Source organism: Nanorana parkeri, unplaced genomic scaffold (assembly GCF_000935625.1).
Source record: "Nanorana parkeri isolate BGI_ZX_2015 unplaced genomic scaffold, ASM93562v1 scaffold840, whole genome shotgun sequence".
Taxonomy (NCBI): Eukaryota; Metazoa; Chordata; class Amphibia; order Anura; family Dicroglossidae; genus Nanorana; species Nanorana parkeri.
In genome coordinates this window covers 282026-300425 of record NW_017307108.1, presented here as the reverse complement: position 1 = coordinate 300425, position 18400 = coordinate 282026, and the positions used below count along the sequence as shown (strand labels likewise).

The 18400-nt window shown below is 41.3% G+C and overlaps 1 protein-coding gene across 1 annotated transcript in view; it reads right to left on the bottom strand.

The window, feature by feature from the left end:
* EZH2 (enhancer of zeste 2 polycomb repressive complex 2 subunit) overlaps positions 1 to 18400 on the bottom strand; it is a 52649-nt gene that overhangs the window by 11176 nt on the left and 23073 nt on the right. Inside the window, exons 2-12 of the mRNA XM_018565395.1 lie at positions 17138 to 17261; positions 14042 to 14170; positions 12673 to 12789; positions 11040 to 11160; positions 8502 to 8654; positions 8316 to 8418; positions 3765 to 3928; positions 3407 to 3498; positions 2100 to 2340; positions 1844 to 2010; positions 291 to 385 (exon numbers count right to left, since the gene is read on the bottom strand). Coding sequence (XP_018420897.1) covers positions 291 to 385; positions 1844 to 2010; positions 2100 to 2340; positions 3407 to 3498; positions 3765 to 3928; positions 8316 to 8418; positions 8502 to 8654; positions 11040 to 11160; positions 12673 to 12789; positions 14042 to 14170; positions 17138 to 17254 — 1499 coding nt within the window. The 5' untranslated portion in view covers positions 17255 to 17261. The remainder of the gene's footprint in view (positions 1 to 290; positions 386 to 1843; positions 2011 to 2099; positions 2341 to 3406; positions 3499 to 3764; positions 3929 to 8315; positions 8419 to 8501; positions 8655 to 11039; positions 11161 to 12672; positions 12790 to 14041; positions 14171 to 17137; positions 17262 to 18400) is intronic.

The window sequence follows — 18400 nt, the reverse complement described above, 5'->3', positions numbered from 1 at the left end:
GACACAATCCCACAGACATTCACACTACAAAAACAATTTTGATATTTTTTTCTTTTTTTAAGATCCACCTAGTCTCACTATCTTACGAGAACTGGAGTGGAGAACAGACAGTGCTGCACTAGGGGGACGCTGAGGAGTCTCTCACCTAGAAAAGTGGAAGCCATGCAGTGACCCACTAAATACAGAGTCACGACCCACCAGTTGAGAACCAAGGTACTAGAATACATATTCATCTCATTAGCAATAAACAACAGACCAGAGATGATCTCCCTATACATCAAGAAACGTACCTATGCTTCCGCTTTTTCTTTCTGGGTGGTGTGTCCACATCCTCAGCAAGGACCGGAGCTATGATACTTGATTCCTTTACTCTAAACTCGTATACCTGTGAACAATACAATGCATTACTTCATCACTAACTGGGAAAAGGTGGAGAACAAAAAAAACTGATGCATTTACAATAGCTTTATATGCTTCTCTTAAACATACGTTTTCCTAGTAAAAATGATGAATTTCTACACATAATGTACAGTAGCAGTGGAGTCTTCTAGAAATGTGTAACAGGACTAAGGTGAATAAAAACTAGATGAGTATTTCACTTTAGTTTAACTGGGAAATCAATGAAATTCACCCCGAGTGTAATTATTGGGGTCTCGTAAATAAATTATGAGCAGCAGGTCATATAAACCTTTACCTTAAAAACGGCACATTTCCAAAACATCAATAAAAATGCATCTAAAGCTTGGGGGAATGCAAAGTGTTTTTATACATTTTTTTTTAAATATATTCAGTACTAAAAAAAAAAAGGAACTAAACACACTTTTGGTGTTTTCTCTTTTTTGTCAGGCAAAATATAAGTCCCTACACATTGAATATATTATATTTGCTATTCCCAGCCAGCAGGCGGCGCTCTAGGCCCCCTTTTCATGTTTACAAAGCAAACCTTAAACTATCTTGCCAAAAATGTTTGTGTACAGAACTCAAAGGCTGAGGCTCCATTCACACTGGGGTGGCTGTCAACGTGTATTCGGCTGTACGAATACACGCGGAGCCGCTCCAAACAGAAAAAAACAATGCACTCTAATGTGCATTGTTCAGACTATCGGGGAGACCACGCAGTACGAAACCGCACAGGCCCCAAAATAGTGCGAGCATGATTATACAGCGGATTCTGCACGTTCGCGGCTATATAATGGTCGCATACGAGCAGAAGCGGTGCAGTTGTTTCACATACAGCGTTTGTATCCTGTGGGTGTCTTCCGCACGGAAAACGCAAACGCTATATGTGAATGGAGCCTGAATATCAAATTAGAGCCGACTGATTTTTTTTTTTTCTAGCACTGGATAGGAGTAGAAAAGAGTTGTAACTTCTGTTAGGAATTAATCTCAACTGGCGAAATTTACTTCATCCCAGTGACCGCTATCCACAGAAAAAATTATGAGAAATCTAGAATTTCCCAGGTGTCAACAGCACAAGAGGTGGTGGGAATCTCCTAATAAGAACACACGCCCAACTCCCTTCACATTGGGAAGATTTCCTCTAACTGTTCTGTCTCCAGTACAAGAAGTAAAAGAAAAGTTCTCCACTGGGGACATAGACAGCAAAAAAAACCCCCAAAAACCTGACAGAGGTTCTAATCTTTCCCCACTCTATCCATATCTATTAAAAAAATCTTAAAAAAAAGCGGCTCTCTCTTATAAACGCAATGATAATGTACAATCTTGAAATCTGTCCATCAATGAAAGGAATCAAGGTTAGATTTTATGTGTGTGTACATTATCTCTAAAAAAAGATAACCAACCTTATTCCCCTGCACATGAGAGAAAGAAACAAAATAAATACCTGTCGACATGTTTTTGAGCCAATCAACCTGGCAATAGCACAGAAATTGTCATAATAGGTGCCAATGAGGACTCTAAACAGAGATGCTTCCGCTCCACTCCAGTCTACATTCTCAGGGAGCTCATTTGGCTTCATCTTGACTGGCGTTTGGCAACGAGAATTTGGTTCTAGAGAAAACAATGCATTGTGGGAATGAGTGCATGTGTACTTCTCATCACAGCTGTTAGGACTTGCTCATTAAAAGCAAAAATCTTACCAGAAGAACTAGAGGATTCGTCTTTCTTTTCTTCCTCTTCCTTATCATTGCTTTCTCCACCAGTCTCTGTGCCAGCTTCCCTATCGCTATCGGTGTCTTTGGCTTCTGACGCGTTGACAGTTGGCGTGCTAGGTCTGCTGGTGCTATTTGGAAGTCTGCCTCTTCGGCGACCACCAGGGCGCTTTGGTGGGGTCTTTATCCTCTCTGCTGTTAGAGCTGCAGCATATTCCTTGGCACCTTCCTGGAAAACACAGTTCTGCTACATAAGGTGTTGTAAGACAAATGGCAAAAGGTAAGCCACACTCAAGTTGATGTTTCAAGCTTAGCTCCAGTCCTAAAACATAACCCTCATTTGAAATCAGTTTTTATAGACACTTCCTTGCTGTGACCAGTCACTCCTAAGGTACTTTCCGTTTTACTTTTTAAACATATAGAATATCAAACATTGTAAAACTAAGGCATGAAAACAAGAGGGCATATAAAACAAACAAGCATGTATGATTGTAGGTCCACCAAAAGAGCAGTGTTCCATCTCAAATCAGTATTTAGCTGGTGTGCAGAGAGTGAAGCAGAGCTAAATGTACAGTGGGAGCCGCTGCTCGTTTAATACAAGTGATCTGATTAGAGTGGCGGTGGCAATCGTGTTCAGGGCCCCCTGCTGTGGTTTTTTGGGGTCCCCCGCTCCTCTGGGGGACCAGTGACCACGGCATAGGAGCTCACCATAGAGCCCGTAGAGCAGACGAAGAACGTCCGTTCTTCGCCTGCTCTGTGTGATCACTGAGACTGTGGCGCTGTAATCACAGGGCCACCTGTCACTAACTACAGCTGTCACAGAACCCTACGCTCCCTGCGTCCTATGGTCTGGTTCGCCTTATGGAGCGCAAAATACGGTAATTTGTCTGATGCTCAACTTTCAGGGCAGTAAATATATACTAATCAATGCGTGGGTTCAACCATTTTACAACCATGGCGGCACCACACATCTTATTCTTACCGCACACAGCCAATCAAAAACAAGCAAAGCAATCAACGCAAACATCACTTGTCACAATTGGCAAGCACTTCAGAGCAGAAAAAATAATTTGTGAATCGACAATTATTCCCTTTTTTATAGATAAACAGAAACAGCATTCAATGAGTTCATGTCATGTCCAAGCAGGAGCATGATCCCGGCAGGCCCCAACAACGCGTGTGTTAAGGAGTGGGTAAGCATCTCACTACCCATCATTGTCAGGCAGATATCTGTCCATCTGTGACCATCCTAAAAATACAGAATGCAAAAGAAAAACATATTGTATATATCTTACCAAAAGCTGGTAACAGTTGGGTCCACAAGGTTTTCCGTCGTTTGCAGCTTCATTGTTTTTTCTTTTGTATGTGTTTGGAGTGGCATGAAAAGCTAAAAGAAACAATTGAAAAAGAACACAATTGTTATATAATTGCTATAAGCAGTGCGACAAACACAGATTAGCATCAGATGGCCTTCAACCAACAAACTGTGCTCAACATGGCGCACTGAACTACCACACTTTACATCGAGACAGAAGAATTATAACTGAAATGGTACAAAAGTATATTTTCTGCATTACACGCCAAAACTAAAATATCAAGAGGGCTGTTAAAACTTTATGTTTTCAATAAAATTTAAATTGAAGGGGCACTTACGATGCAAGAAGCAGTCATACTTGAAACATCTCCTACAAAACAACGTGTGGAATGAATGAAGACTCTGCTCCCTTTGCACAGATTTTGCATTTGGTCCATCAATGTTTGGGGTACATTCTGGAGGAAGAGCTCCAGGTAGCTGCTGTTCTGTCAGTTCCTTGTACCTGGAAAGTGAAATGGCAAATCTGAAATAAGCATTATTATTATACAGGATTTATATAGCGCCAACAGTTTGTGCAGCGCTTTACAATATAAGGAAGACATTACAATCACAATACAATTCAAGAGGCATGTAATATTAAATGAAAAACACTTAAAAGAAAAACTCCAATTCTAATAGGCAGCAGTATCCATGCACAACCTAAGCGGAGGAACTTGTTTGTGTGCCTGTCACTCAAATAAAAGTTCCAATAGAAAAAGTTACCTGCAGAGAAGTCTGAGCTCTTCTATCCTGCAGACCTACACCACTGAATGCTGCTCTGATCAGGAGAAATATTCCCACAAAGTTCAGAAACTAGCACTTCCAGAACTGCGGATCTCATGTGTTCCCCACAGCTCCCAGTGGTTCATCCCAATAACCCTTACTTCACTAAAGGACACAGTAATGATGTAGGGGCAGTGTGAGGAATCGCTGAGCAGTGTGCGACACAGGAGATCAGACACTCCCATAAGTATCCTTTTCCGAACAGACTTCATGGGACAATTTCTCCTCATTGTAGCAGCATTCACCAGCAGCGGTAGCAGGAGCAGGTAAGTCTTAAAGTCTTATTTGCAGATATTACTTTTCGGTTGGGACTTTTGTTAAGCTAAAGAGAGAGAGAGCAGCAGAGACCTTTTCTACTGTGCACATGGAAATATTGTGCACCAGAATTCACAAAAACACAGGATTACCAGGTATTTTCTCTACTTACTTAAAAGGAGAACTATGAGAAGAGCGATTTCCACTCATCCTCATAGTTAGAGCCGACATGTGGCATTGAAACTGTCACACATCGATTGTATAGATCGGGAATGAGAGAACACATACCATCGCTCGCTTACCTCCCTCCTCCCCTCTCCGATCCTCAAGTGCTGACTGGAGGGGGGCACAGCTGGCTCTGCCTCTAGATAGGCAGAGCCCGCTGCCACTCACGCAGCTGGGTGGATATCAACAGTATTGTCGGGATACTTCCCGGCTGCGACGCTCTCCGTATATAGCGGGCAATAGCCCCCTGTATACTGAGCTTTGGGTCACGGGAGGAGGTTAGTGTATGTCCTCCCGTGATGTCCTTTTCATCTGTTACATCTTCTTAGATACTCTATTGCTCATTTATATGAAGACAGATGCAAACCATTTCTGCAGTACAAGCTGTGTATGCCTTCATCGCTATCTGCGAATGGCAGAAAAAGTCAATTTAGCAGTTTGGGTACTTCACCGATTAGAAATCTTTCTTGCCAATCTCAGCAGTCTTGGCAACTTTTGGAAATGTTATTTGTAAAACTGCATGGTTTCCTTTTCTGTCATTTTGCGATACTCACATCAAGGGAAAAAAAATGAGTTAATATGGAAGAGGGATGAATGGTGTGCAAAAAATAACTAGGGGACTAGCACAGCCAGCATAATACAGAAGAGGATGACAGATTATGTAAATAGACAGACAAGACACAAGGGAGGCTAATGGGCCAGGAATGATGCAGCAGAGCCCTCAGTACCTGCACAATGTATGATCATTAGAAGTAAGTCACAATCCTGACTTAAAAAAATATGGCCAAGAGTTGTCAACTCAGCTCATCATTTCTATAAATATGTCAAAAGACTGCATTGCAATGAATCAGCAAAAAGCAAGGTGAGGAAGACCAAGATAATATATATCAAGCAGTAAGGCTCAAAAAATGTATTTAATTGTCCTCTAAAAGAGAAATCCACCCAAAACAGAGATTTGATCTGGTGTGGTGACTGTCAATATGAATCCTTCATCTCCCAGAGACTCAAATCAGAATTTGTAGCTCCACCCAGCTGCTGAGGCCATTACAAAATCAAATGATGGCATCCCATACCCATGACAAGTTTTCAGTCATTTAAAGAGAATCAGTCAGGAATCTGAATCTCCACTCCTTGTATTGTCCACCTGTCAGAATAAATATATGAGCTCTGGCCCCACAGAGGCAGGCCTGTCTTCTGCTTGAGCTGAGGGTCAATATTGGATTTTTTAAAAGTGTATAAAGTGTCCAGTAACCTTTAGTTTCATGCATGTAATTCTGACAGCACCCTTTTCATATGACAGTTTTAGGTTTGTCTTATGAGCATTAAACTCAGGCAGCAGATGGGTAAGCCACTGTGGGTCACTAAGCTTCACACTCTAACAAGTAGTGAATACAATTTAAAGTGGAACTACAACCTCTTCTCCTTTAGGCCAGGGTCACACCATTTTCTGGACCAGATATGGAACACGGTGCATTGTGTTTTGTTGCGTTACTGGGTGGGGTTTTTTTCTTCAGCTTAAAATGGGCTTTCAGGTGCGGTCCAGTACGTTCTTGATGCGTTCCCATGCATTCCAGACCAGAGAAAATGAGACAAGCAGTATTTTTTTTGTCTGTTCTGGAACAGACTGCACTGGTGTGAACAGAGCCTAGAAATACCATAGGGATACATCGGGATGCTTTTTTGGTCCAGGAACAAACTTTTCTGGTCTGGACATGATCCGAACATGGTGTGAACAAGCCTTTTACAGCCAGGGAAGGTGCCATTTAGCCTCTATCACGGGTGGGCAATTGATTTTTTCAGAGGGCCACAAGAGACACTGGAATTGTTCTGCAGGGCTGAACCAATAGGCCTTATTGGTTCAGCTCCCCACAACAGTACCAGTTTCTCATGAGGCACCTACCGTGCATTACAGTGCGGTAGGTATAGTTGTATTGCCTATCATTTGAATGACACCCCAAACAGACCTCCTGACCACAATGTGATAGACTGCACCGCAACATGCGGTACTGCAATACCGTGCAGTGTGATGGAAAAAAAAGAAGTGCATGAAGTAGTACAGCATTGTGGTACCACGCGTTGCAGCATGGACAATTGCATTGCGGTCAGGACCCAGTGGGAACGCGCCCTAATAGTAAATATCTACCACTATTGTTTTTCCCCACACGCAGGAGAGGACGATGGTGTAAAGCTGGGGGAGGAAAGGCTTGGTCACTGGTTGCTAGGACTGGCCAGGAGTCCTAGCAACCAGACTGCAGAGGAAGAACCATGAAGTCATTGGTTGCTAGGACACCAGCAGTCCTAGCAACCAAAGACTGAAGAGAAACGTGGTCCGGACATGGACCGATCGCTGACCTGTGCTGGGCTATGGCCTGCATTCACGGTCACCCAGTCATAAATGAGTGCAGGTCCGCGATCGGTCAGTGTCCGGACATTAAATCAGTGGGTCTAGTTCCACTTTAATAAGAAAAAAAATCAAGGGACCATCGAGAGATATAATTGTGCTGTATAACAAATTTAAAAGTAGAAATTTAGATAACCATTGTGAATTATTTTCTTCAGCTTGTAGAGAGTAACACTGAAATACACTTCAGAAGATATACAAGATGGCGAGTGATAACAGCCAGCAATGTCAATCCAAAATGGAAACATCAGCTTTAGGTGTTGATAGCCTTTAAGATATTCTCGTGTTGAAACGTTTTGTGTTCCCTCGGGCCTAGCCTCATATTTAGACGTGGTACTCTAATGCATGGATGTAACATGCACCTATGATGAAAAAGCTTTTCTTCATACAAAAGTGAGAATCTCTAAGCGCTACTACATACTCTATGATGCACTCACCACAAGGTGAAGAAACCCTTTCATGTAGCTTATTCATTATACACATAAAACCTTGTCAGGCTTCTAATGGTGGCATCAAAACCACAATATGTGCACTTGTAATTGCTTCAGACAGAGCTGGAAATCAGAGTAAACAGAGAAAAAAAATGCTGCATAAATTATGCAGGTATGGTTTTCAGAACGGCATATCAAAATGGAAATATTCCGTGTGAGAAAGAAAATCATAAAAGCCGCAGCATAGTAAATAATATCACAGGATACTGTCATTAAGAGTAGCCCATTACACACTGCACAATATGTCATCAGTTTGTAACCATCTAACTAGACAAGGGATAAGCTGCAAAAAACAGCCACAGACTAGGATTTCTAAACCACACAAGAAATGTAGGATTTGGAATCTGAATGTTTTCTATAGATTACAGAAGAACTGGAAAACCTCATAGAAGCCAAAGAGCCAATAAGGCAGCCATTTGATCTTGTTCTCCAATTGAAGCACATAAATGACTGCCCCTTGACAGTGATGGTCAGTTCCTGATCTCACACACACACACACACACACAAACTTTTTATTTTGCCTGGGGATATATTACAGCAACCCCTTTGTAACCTCCCATCTAAAAGCCAACATGTATTATTTACAACACAAAACTGATATATCATAAGCCAATGGATTAAATATTCACTCTCTGTCCACAGACAATACAGATACAATTATGAAGCAATATAGACAAGGTCATAATGTGTCTTACTTCTCCTTCAGCTCCTCTGTTGTTCCCTTGTCAGGAAACATGGAAGATATTGCCTCAAAGATTTTATCAGAGGGAAACTTCCGTGGCAGTTGGGTCACCTTGTCTGGTAGGAAATATAAAGTCAGGTTTGATTGCACATATTCGGGGATAACGAGGGTAAAAAGGAACACAGTGATAACTACTCACTATCCATGCCGTCATCCTGATCCTTTTCTTTGTCATCTCTGTCTTCGTCCTGATTGTCATCGCCATCACCATCCTCATCATCTTCATAATCGCTGTACTGGCTTAGGGCATTAACCAGCTCCACGAATATTTCGTCATTAATAAAGCCGCACTCTGCAATATATTTAAAAAAAAAACAAAAAACCTTTAGATCACTCACTCCATTAAACCGTAAGGACAGCAATACAGTTGGAAACAACATTGTTTTAAAATTGGCCAGATGTTAAAGATATCCCATTGACGTATCTTTTCTCGCAAGTGCTGTTGGTGCTAAAATGGTCAGCGGATGGCAACGCAAAGTCAGTAGAGGTAATGAGACCACCAGCAGACCGAGGTCCACATGATCAATCCGTCCTTCATTGATGTTGGATAAACATGCTATGACAAAAGATCGCAACGTTTCGGAAACCAGTGTGGTCCCTTAATCAGACAAAACAATGTAACAACAAGTGTAACAGACACAGTGAATATATACATCAGCGATTGGTTTTGGGGATTCTCACTGATTAAAAACGTTTAAGATGGCAAGCAATATTAAAAGGAGAACTATGAGGCGAGTGAAAATCATTCAGCCTCGTATTTCCAGCCGACCTGTGACAATGAAACCGACACAGGTCGGCTCAATACGAAGTGAGCGAACACATACCGTCGCTCGCTCACTTCTCCATCTATCCCTGCAGAGAGCTGCGACCGTCACTCCCTGCAAGGATTCCCCCTCCCGTGTCCGATCCTCCAGCGCTAACTGGCGGAACGGACGGGGGAGGGTACAGCTGGCTCTGCCTCTCGATAGGTAGAGCCTGCTGTCAATCCCGCAGCTGGGTGGATCGACAGTAAATTCTGGATCCGTCCCGGTTGCGGTGTCTCAGTATCCCGCGAGCTGTAGCTCCCGGTATACTGAGCTTTGGGTGACGGGAGGACGCTAGTTTGTGTCCTCCCGTTACCTTTAGGAGAACTATATGGAAAAGCCCTAACGCCGTAGTCCTCCTTTAAACACAGATGCGAGCTGATAAGACTGAAATTTTGCTGAGGTACTAAATATTTAGAAGCATTTTAGCACTTTATATTTCTCCAAATTTCTAGATACACCACCACAGTTTAACTGGATACAGTACAGTTCAAGTAAAAAAATCAGTCAAAATAGCAGCAATGCAGCCACAAATACGAGCTGGAATATTTCCTGTTCCCAGGATCGTCTAAAATTGTGACATACGCATGTGTTTCACAAACACAAAAATAGAAGAATATCAGCATATTACAATGCTAGTGTTCCCACCAGCTCAGCCTGACCCATGATCGTTATAGAACAAGAGATTTGCATAGCTGCCAAGAGATTTGGCTGGAAAAAAAAACATGACCACAAACAGCTGCAATTATCAGCCAAATAGACAAAAGGCTTCAACCAAGGACAAAAAACATGGTAAAAGACACAAACATTTACCCTTTCCTTACCAAAGAAGCACATAACATACAGTGCCACTTGGCCAGTAGTTTGGTGGGACATGGCCAGGTTCAGCACTACAGTGGGCAGCTAAAGGCTAAAGGCTTTTATAGGCCATCTCATCAGCTCAGGCATATCACAATCAGCTATAGTGCCCCTTTTTGGACTTCAGGCTGTCATTGCTTCCTTGCTATAAAGCTTGGCTTGACCCAGAAGGCAGTTTCCAAGGTCTGACTTAACCTGCTCTGGTTGAGTGAATCAGAAGGTACTGAAGCCACAGATCAGAATGACAACAAATACAACTTGCATTTTCAGGAGGGCAGCTCACATTTATGTATCAGCACAAGGTTCCAGTAACAAAGAACTTTGGTAAAAAGCAGGACATGGTTTTCAAAAGGCGTTGAAATGACTAAAAATGTCCAATCAACACGTTCACTAAAAATCACAGAAAACAGGAAAGTTACATTACCTATGTACGTATGTATGACTTGAACAGTGCATCAAGCACATGAACAGCACAACTTAAGCACAAACAACCCAGGGAAAACCCCCATACTCCAATGGGAGCTATTACCCCGATTAGCTATGACATAGTAAAAAGAATTGGAGAAAGGGTTAAACTGATACAAATACACTTGGGAGTAAAAGTTTGATGACATAAAATCATAGGGTCACAGAAAGTGTAATTTATGAAGAGACAGACTGATGTATAATCTGGGTTTTCCTTCAGCGTACCCCATTAGCCCCTCCTTTCCTTGTGGCCATGGTTCATGCAGGAGTGGGAAAAGCTGAATGGTTGTGAGGAGATAAACATAACCATATCATACATGAAATCTGAAGTTCTCCAGTTTTCACAAAACTGCATTGGGTTTTTTTTTTATATGGCCTTTTCTGAGTGCTTAGCAGATGTCCTAAAATCCACAGAAGCATTTAAAGAGGAACTTTGGGAGGATTTGGACACACCCCAGACAGAGAATAATGAAGCCAGCAATGTATTCCTGAAAAGAAAATAAATAGCAGCACCCAGACGAGGTAAAAAGGTAATGAGTATGCCATCATACCCCTGTCGCCGTGGACCTTTCCATCATAGTTTTTGATCAACTCTTCTATAAAAGTCCCATCTTGGTCCAGCACCTCATCACCCATGTAAGGAATGTTATGTAACACAGTCTCATCTTCTACCTAGAAAAGATTTAAAAAAAAAAAAAACAATTGAAAAGATACAACAATGGCTTAGCATAAGTACCTGGTGCATATTAATAAACTCCCAACTTCAACTTTGCAGGAAGTTAACAGAAAGCCTCAGGGCTTAGCACCAGTCAATGCAAAACTGGTCTAACAGTTTGTATGTGCAATTATGTACTTTACACAAGGTTCTGTTTTAAGTTAACAGCAAGGGAAATTCCACACCCGCACAAATATACAAAAGCATAAAGTGTCATTAAACCCTTATTGGTTTTTGCATATATCTCCTGCTAGCAAGCAGGAGATATATGCAAAACGATTTAAAAAAATCTTGGGGCGGACGCATGCGCAATTCAGATGTTCGGCCGGGAGAGGAGGAGAGACACAAGTTAAGTATATGGAGCAGCGTGCAACCGCACAGGCTCCGAGAGAAGAGGACAGAGGAGTCAGCTCTGGATGGGAGACCCGCACCAGCGGTGGAGGGACAGCTAGATACTACAGGAAGGAAGAAGAAGATCGGAATAGAGACATCATTTAAGGTAAGTCCTTACATTAGCACTGTAAGGGGGGTGAGCATCATCTAAAAACTTTATTAATATTGTATATTGTACCTGGTGTGCAAGTGCAAGGAAATGAGCTTCACTTTAGCCATCATTTTATGCCAAAAAAAGGGCTGCTATTCGATTTTCTCTTATCTACAGCAATCCTCCACTGACTGCACACATTAACTATATAGGCCGTAATGAATTAAAAAAATTGATATTTGAAATGTGGGAGAAATGTTCCCACAAGGAACACAGATTGAAAAATCCTGCTTTCATTGCCATTTGTGCCTTGGGTATGCAGGATTCCCCTAACTTAGTGTCTCAGTGAACAGATGATTGCATGGTTTTTGCCTCGGATATAAAGATTACCACTCCCTTGTCTCAGTGAGCACACAGCAAGAAAAATCTGGATTTTACTTTAACATATTACTTAAACAATTATTTTAATTCTATGAAAACAAAAAAACATTTTTTTTAAAAAGACAAGTAATATTTTTATTTCACATTTTCTGGTCAAATATTAAAATGTTTTTTTTTTTTAACAAAAGGTGATTAACGGCAAGTATACTGTAACTGAGATGACATAAAATAGATCATTTAGCAGCATACATCAATAACAGGTTTTATAATCTGTAGACAATAAATACAAAAAATATTGACAGCAGATCAGAGGACTGATTTAGCCAGAGGAAATTTTGCCGGCCCTCAGAAAAACCTATTTTGAAATCCCACACCACTGCCCAAGAGATTCTTTGCCGCCAACATAAAGATGATGAACAGTTCTTGTCTAAACCATTTATATATTATTTATAATGGTTTTATGGAAATACAGAGTCATTTGATGCATGTTTATGTTCAGTTACTGCTGACCATTTATATCTACTGGTAGTAGATTCCATACATATACCACATAATCACCAGATAAAGAACCGTCAATGTGTGTTAGCAATCGAGAAATACTGACCATAAAATTCTGTTGAAGGGGAGACCAGGAATACATGATAGGCACAGAGGCTACAGCGTTGAGGGTTTTCAGTGGGATAACTTGTTTAGGGAAATCAAAGTCACTAGTCACAGAGCACTGAAATAAAAGAAATAAAATAGATAAACATCCTGAACATGTTAACATCCAACTCCAGTGTCCAAAACAGTAAGAATTGACTCTACTTTTGTTACTCTGCCTATAAAATGAACTGCTTATTAATAAAGTCACTAAATTAACCTTATAGAACTAAACAAATGTTCCCCAAATTTCCCAGCAAATACCTAACCAATACCACTGACCAGGAAGTAAGTGAAAACACACCGCCGTCGCTGACTTCCCGATCCTCTCCCTGCAGAGAGTGGTGACTGTCAGTCACCGCTCCCCGCAGGGATTCGCCCTCCCCTCTCTGTTTCTCCAGCGCTGACTGGAGGAATGGATGGGGGAGAGGGCGGGCACAGCTGGCTCTGCCTCTAGCCAGCGGGGTGGATCTCGACAGCATTGTCGGGATTCATCCCGACTGCGGCGCTCTCAGCATATAGCGGGCTATATATTGAGTTTTGGGTCACTGGAGGACACAGTATATGGTCTCCCGTGACCTTGAGGAGAACTATGAGCAAAAAGGTTGCCCCATAGTTCTCCTTTAAACACGAGTGCCCCTTGCATGGGCCAGTCAATTAATCACATACTGCTTGGTTGGATAGCAATCCTTACCTCTAAGTGGCAGAATTACCCCATTTCATTTCCTTTTTTTTTTATATATATGGTGGCAGGGAGTTAGTTTGAGCCCAGGAATATGAAAAGCTGCTAGGTAGCAGAGACATGCAGTATAATTTTACTGCAACTGCAGAGTGGCCAATTACAGATCACTAATCAATAAGAATCCAGAATGAAAGGGAGATATATGACATTAAAGTATCCAATGCTGGAAGAACAGATCGGGGGGTCGGGGTGCAAAGCACTCTCTGCCATGAAATGCATTCTTTTTCTCCATAGAACTTTATTTAAGTACCAATGTAGTGTTGGTACTGCTGCATTGCTTAATTGCAATACCAACTCTCCAGAATTCATGCAAGGAAAAAAAAAATAATAAATTGAATAACTGGATTATTCCTATACTGCGGAAACGTCCCAGGATTGTTTGCATCTATACAGCTGTATTGTTTGAAAACCGCACAGTACAACACAGGACTCAAATTTGAACATCAACATTCTCCTTCATTACTATTACCTCTACCTGTGGCAAAGACGAGTGAGTGCATGAACTAAATGACTTTTAAAAACATCAAAATTAATATTGTGACAAATATAAAGACAAGGCTAAGTGTTGATGGGAGATCTAAACACAAACCTCTCTTGTCCCTCGAAGAGAACCGACTGAGGTCATAATGTGCACAGGTTGAATTCTTCTTTGCTTCCATTCTTGGTTTAAGATTTCCGTTCGCTCCAGAATTTTTTGACGATTTGAATTAAACATACTCTGCAAAACAGAATGGTAAATTTAAATCTTATCTTTATGAACACATCTTTGGGATATCTCAAAACAACTCCTAATTTATAAGAAAAATGCATAGAACTAAAAATGATGAGCAAGCATAGTAACAAACAATCAGCTGCCATAAATCAAATCACAGAAAGAAAATTCTGATTGATTGCTAAGAAATGACTACACTTTATATCAGACTTTCACTATGAATTAAGTGGTGCCAACTCAATGCACCCACAAAACAGAACCTTATCAGGAACTTTTAAATAGCCCTTTACTGGGCTGAAAACAGGCAAAACAGAGTAATTTTAGCCCCCTTAATTGCAGATTCTGACTTTTTCTGTTCTGAAGTCACTTCTGCAAGGCTTGTCAGAACTCCTGTCTAACTACTAAGTGTAAGGGTATCCCTTCCCTATAAAATAACCTGATCAAATATCAGTGCTTCAACAGTAATAAGAAAGCTGCAGCCCCAGTATAGCGCTACTTATGCAAAAGATTTTGAAGAGATCTACACCCAAAAATCAACTCCTACTGAATGAGCTGGTCTTAATTTGCTTCAAACTCTGTGCCAACGTTTGAAAAGCAGGCCAAACAATGATCCAGGCCGGAATGGAAAATAATTTTTTTCCCACAGAGTACAGATGGGATCCCTGTCTTGTACCAAGTGAAATGTGCTTTCCAAGTGTGATGGCAGCCCTGTGCGAAACGTCTTGTTTTCGAGCCTTCAGAGCAAAGGTCCGAGTACAACATCTTGCTGAGAATTTATCGACTCAGAATGAGTCTCTGCGGCTGATGGGTGAGAAACCAACCGCAGTTAAATCCGATTAAGAACTTGAGAGACCATTGGAGTGTGCTTGTGGCCTCTGCTACCAGAGTCAGTGAATAACTTGGTAATTTGCGCCAAATTCTTGCACGACAGGGTAAAAAAAAACAAAAAAGAAGCCTCCGCTCAAAGGGCAGAGGATCCAGCCACAGTCAAACGGAGACAAAAGTGGACTCCGAGGACAGTAGAATTTAACAGAAGAGGGAAGAGGACAGCATGACTCCAGGCTGCAGGCATTGACAGCATCATTAAACAGTCCAGAAGCCATTAATAGAAACTGAACTGGAATCCCAGGATTCAGAGACATTTGGGACATCCGAAAGCAGTCCAACGGAGCAACTGAAACGCTACAGGTTACAACCATAACAGAAGAAAACAAAAAACAAAAACTAGGGACTGCCTGCAGCTCAAAAAGCTGCCTGAAGGACCAAGTCCAGAGCTAGCATCAGATGAGGCCTGAACATCCACCTGATAAAACTTACAGACGGTGTGAACAGGAGACCAGGTGGCAGCCTTGCAAAGCTGAAAAACATTTGCCTGATGTCAAAAAGCCCAAGAAGCGTTCACAGATCTAGTAGAGTGTGTCCTAACAGGAAAGGGTGGCACCCGAGCCTTAAGACCATATGCCTAAATGAGGATTTTTAATCAACCACCTAGAGATAGTGGAATGAGTAGCTGGTTCCCCAGTGCACCAACCATCAGGAAACACAAAGAGGGAGTCAGTCATTCTAATCCAAGCAGTGACTGCTAAACAACCTTGAGAATGGAAAAGGAATAACCTTGGCAGGTGCACAGGGTGGTTTCTCAAGGCACATAGGGGGACCTACATGAGAGACACCCTGTAAGGTCTTAATCAAAGATTGTGATCCTTGCATTTTTTGGAAAAAGATCACAAGTCTAATTCTTTAACGTACTTGGGGGCGACTGCTGATCCAAGCTTGATTGTACAACGTCAGGATTTGTCCTGGGATAAAAATTTATTTTTTCACACCAAGAGAAGAATGCCTCCCATGTGCCATGATAGATCTTCTAAGAACTACACTTCCAGGCTGTTAACATTGCTGAGCTAGCAGAGTCAGAAAATCCCCTTTCCCTCAAGACCTGGGCTGAGCCAAAGACCATTAAGCAAGATGGTAAACTGATCCTTGGGACAGAAGATCCAGCGGTGGTTGCCCAGCGGAAAAACATCGCAAACGTGACGCACCGCAACAGGATGCAAGTGCAGATGTGTGTACTGGACTGTCCACTGACACTCAAATCTCTCAGGTGCATTGGTAGGCAGTTGGAAGCTTTAAAAATGTGGGTCTATCATCTTGTTTTTCCGCACATGTGAACAAGGCCTTACTCTCTTTCTGCTTTCTTTATCGCCAATCCAATTTAAACTTTCAAGGCATATCTGAATCTGTTTGGTGGCCTGAGAAATTTGGTACATTAGGCTTTATTTCCAGCAAGCATCTCAAGGTTTCAATTTCAGTTTTTATTAGAGAGTATCTTCCCACAGCACTATCTGTAAAAAATAAGTCAAGGCAACTGTATCCGACCAGCTTTCTCCATTCGGAATGATCTGGGAATAAATATGGTGAATGTTGGGCCAAACCACACAATCTGTTAGTCGCAACCAGGTGTTCATTGCATTTGCACAATTGGAGCTAGGAGGTCTTATTAACCTGCCCAGAGAGAGGTGTTAAAACAGCATTGTATGTGGCAGACAATAGATGTCTCGTCTCACCCCCCCCCCTTATCAAGCTTGGCTTCTCCATTTTTACATAAATGGCCTCTTTTACACAGCACGGTCATTGGGCCATTGCTGGATCCCTGCCATTTTATGAGATCAATAGCTAGGCAAAATAATTTTGTGTGTGCATATACACAGGGTTGTAAACATATTGGTGTGAATCTAATGAGCAAAGCCAGGTACAGAATTAACCCACCGGAGCATGAAACTATAAGCCAACTCACATCCATATCCAAGCATAGTTGCTGTTCACATTAAACTAAGATGCATTAGTAGGAGCGCAGCAAAACTACCAATGTGACGCAAGTTACAATAACTAGGCCAATAAACAATAATGGAATAGATACAATAGATGGAATAGATACAATGCGGAGAGATTGTATAAAATGACATGTATGTGTACCTTTACTTCATCGGCTCGTCGGAACCGCTTGAGCTGCCGCAAGCGCATGTACTCGGACTTCACCCGCTTCCTCCAGCATACTGGTCCCTTCTCAGATTTCTTACCCGTCTGGCCCATGATTATCCTACAGAGATTAAAAAAAGAAAAACATTCTTGACTTACATATACTCAGTCAGGATAAACAGGACATCAGATTTGCAATGTTTTACAACTGTCATAGGAATAGTAAAAGGACACATGCAACATTAGTAGCAATACCAGATTTCCATATGATTTAGAGAACCTCGCCTATAAAGTCACATGTACATGACTTATAATCATCTAGAGTTGAAGTGCTTAGATCAAAAGGACCAGCTAACCCTTGCAGTGCGGGGGTAGCACCACTGCAAGGGTTAATTGTAAAAATAACGAGAGGTGTTAAAACAGCAAATTGGCTAAATATCCTAACATACAGCAGGACAGAATATAGATATATTCACACACACCTCTCTCTATATATATATATATGTATTTTACCTCTCCCAGGCCTTTAGGTAAATGGCACCATCACTACACAGCTAATTTAAATAACGCAAAGCTCAATGTTTCTCAGGCACAGATAAAAAAACACAGTTCAGACCACAATTCAGCACCAAGTAATTCCAAACTTAAACAGCGACTAATGGGTAAATATTTCTAACTACAATTATGTATTATAAAAGACATCTGCTGCAAAGAAGCACTCCCAAGAGCTTTGCAGATAAAATCAAGGTAACACACAAAAACATGTTTTTTTTTCCTTTCCCACACTATCAGCCTTGGAATTCCATTGTAATGTGTTGTTGCACATGTTTTTTTTTTATTGCTGCAATGTAATTTCATACCTGCAGTAAACTTCTTTATTATGTTAATACTTTATTATGAAAATAAAAACTGTATTTAAAAAAAGATGTATTATTGATGATTCAAGGCTAGTGCCCCACAGCATGCAGTCCGCAGAGGGCAAATAAATGGGTGACGAGGGGTAAAGATATCTATAACACAGATGCCTATGTCGGGATGATCATGTTAACATGCAGTTTTCACGGAGGGCAGCCTCTGCTTATTGATTTTTTTTTTCTCATATGCTCAGTTTCTATTGTCCAAATTTGTAATAGGTTTATGTTAAGGTTAGAAAATGTGTCAACAAAAGTCTAAAATCGCATTGTACAAATTCAAATGAAAGATTGTATCCTTGAAATGATAACTCCGTTGGACCGAGTCTGCAATTGAATACATGCAGGT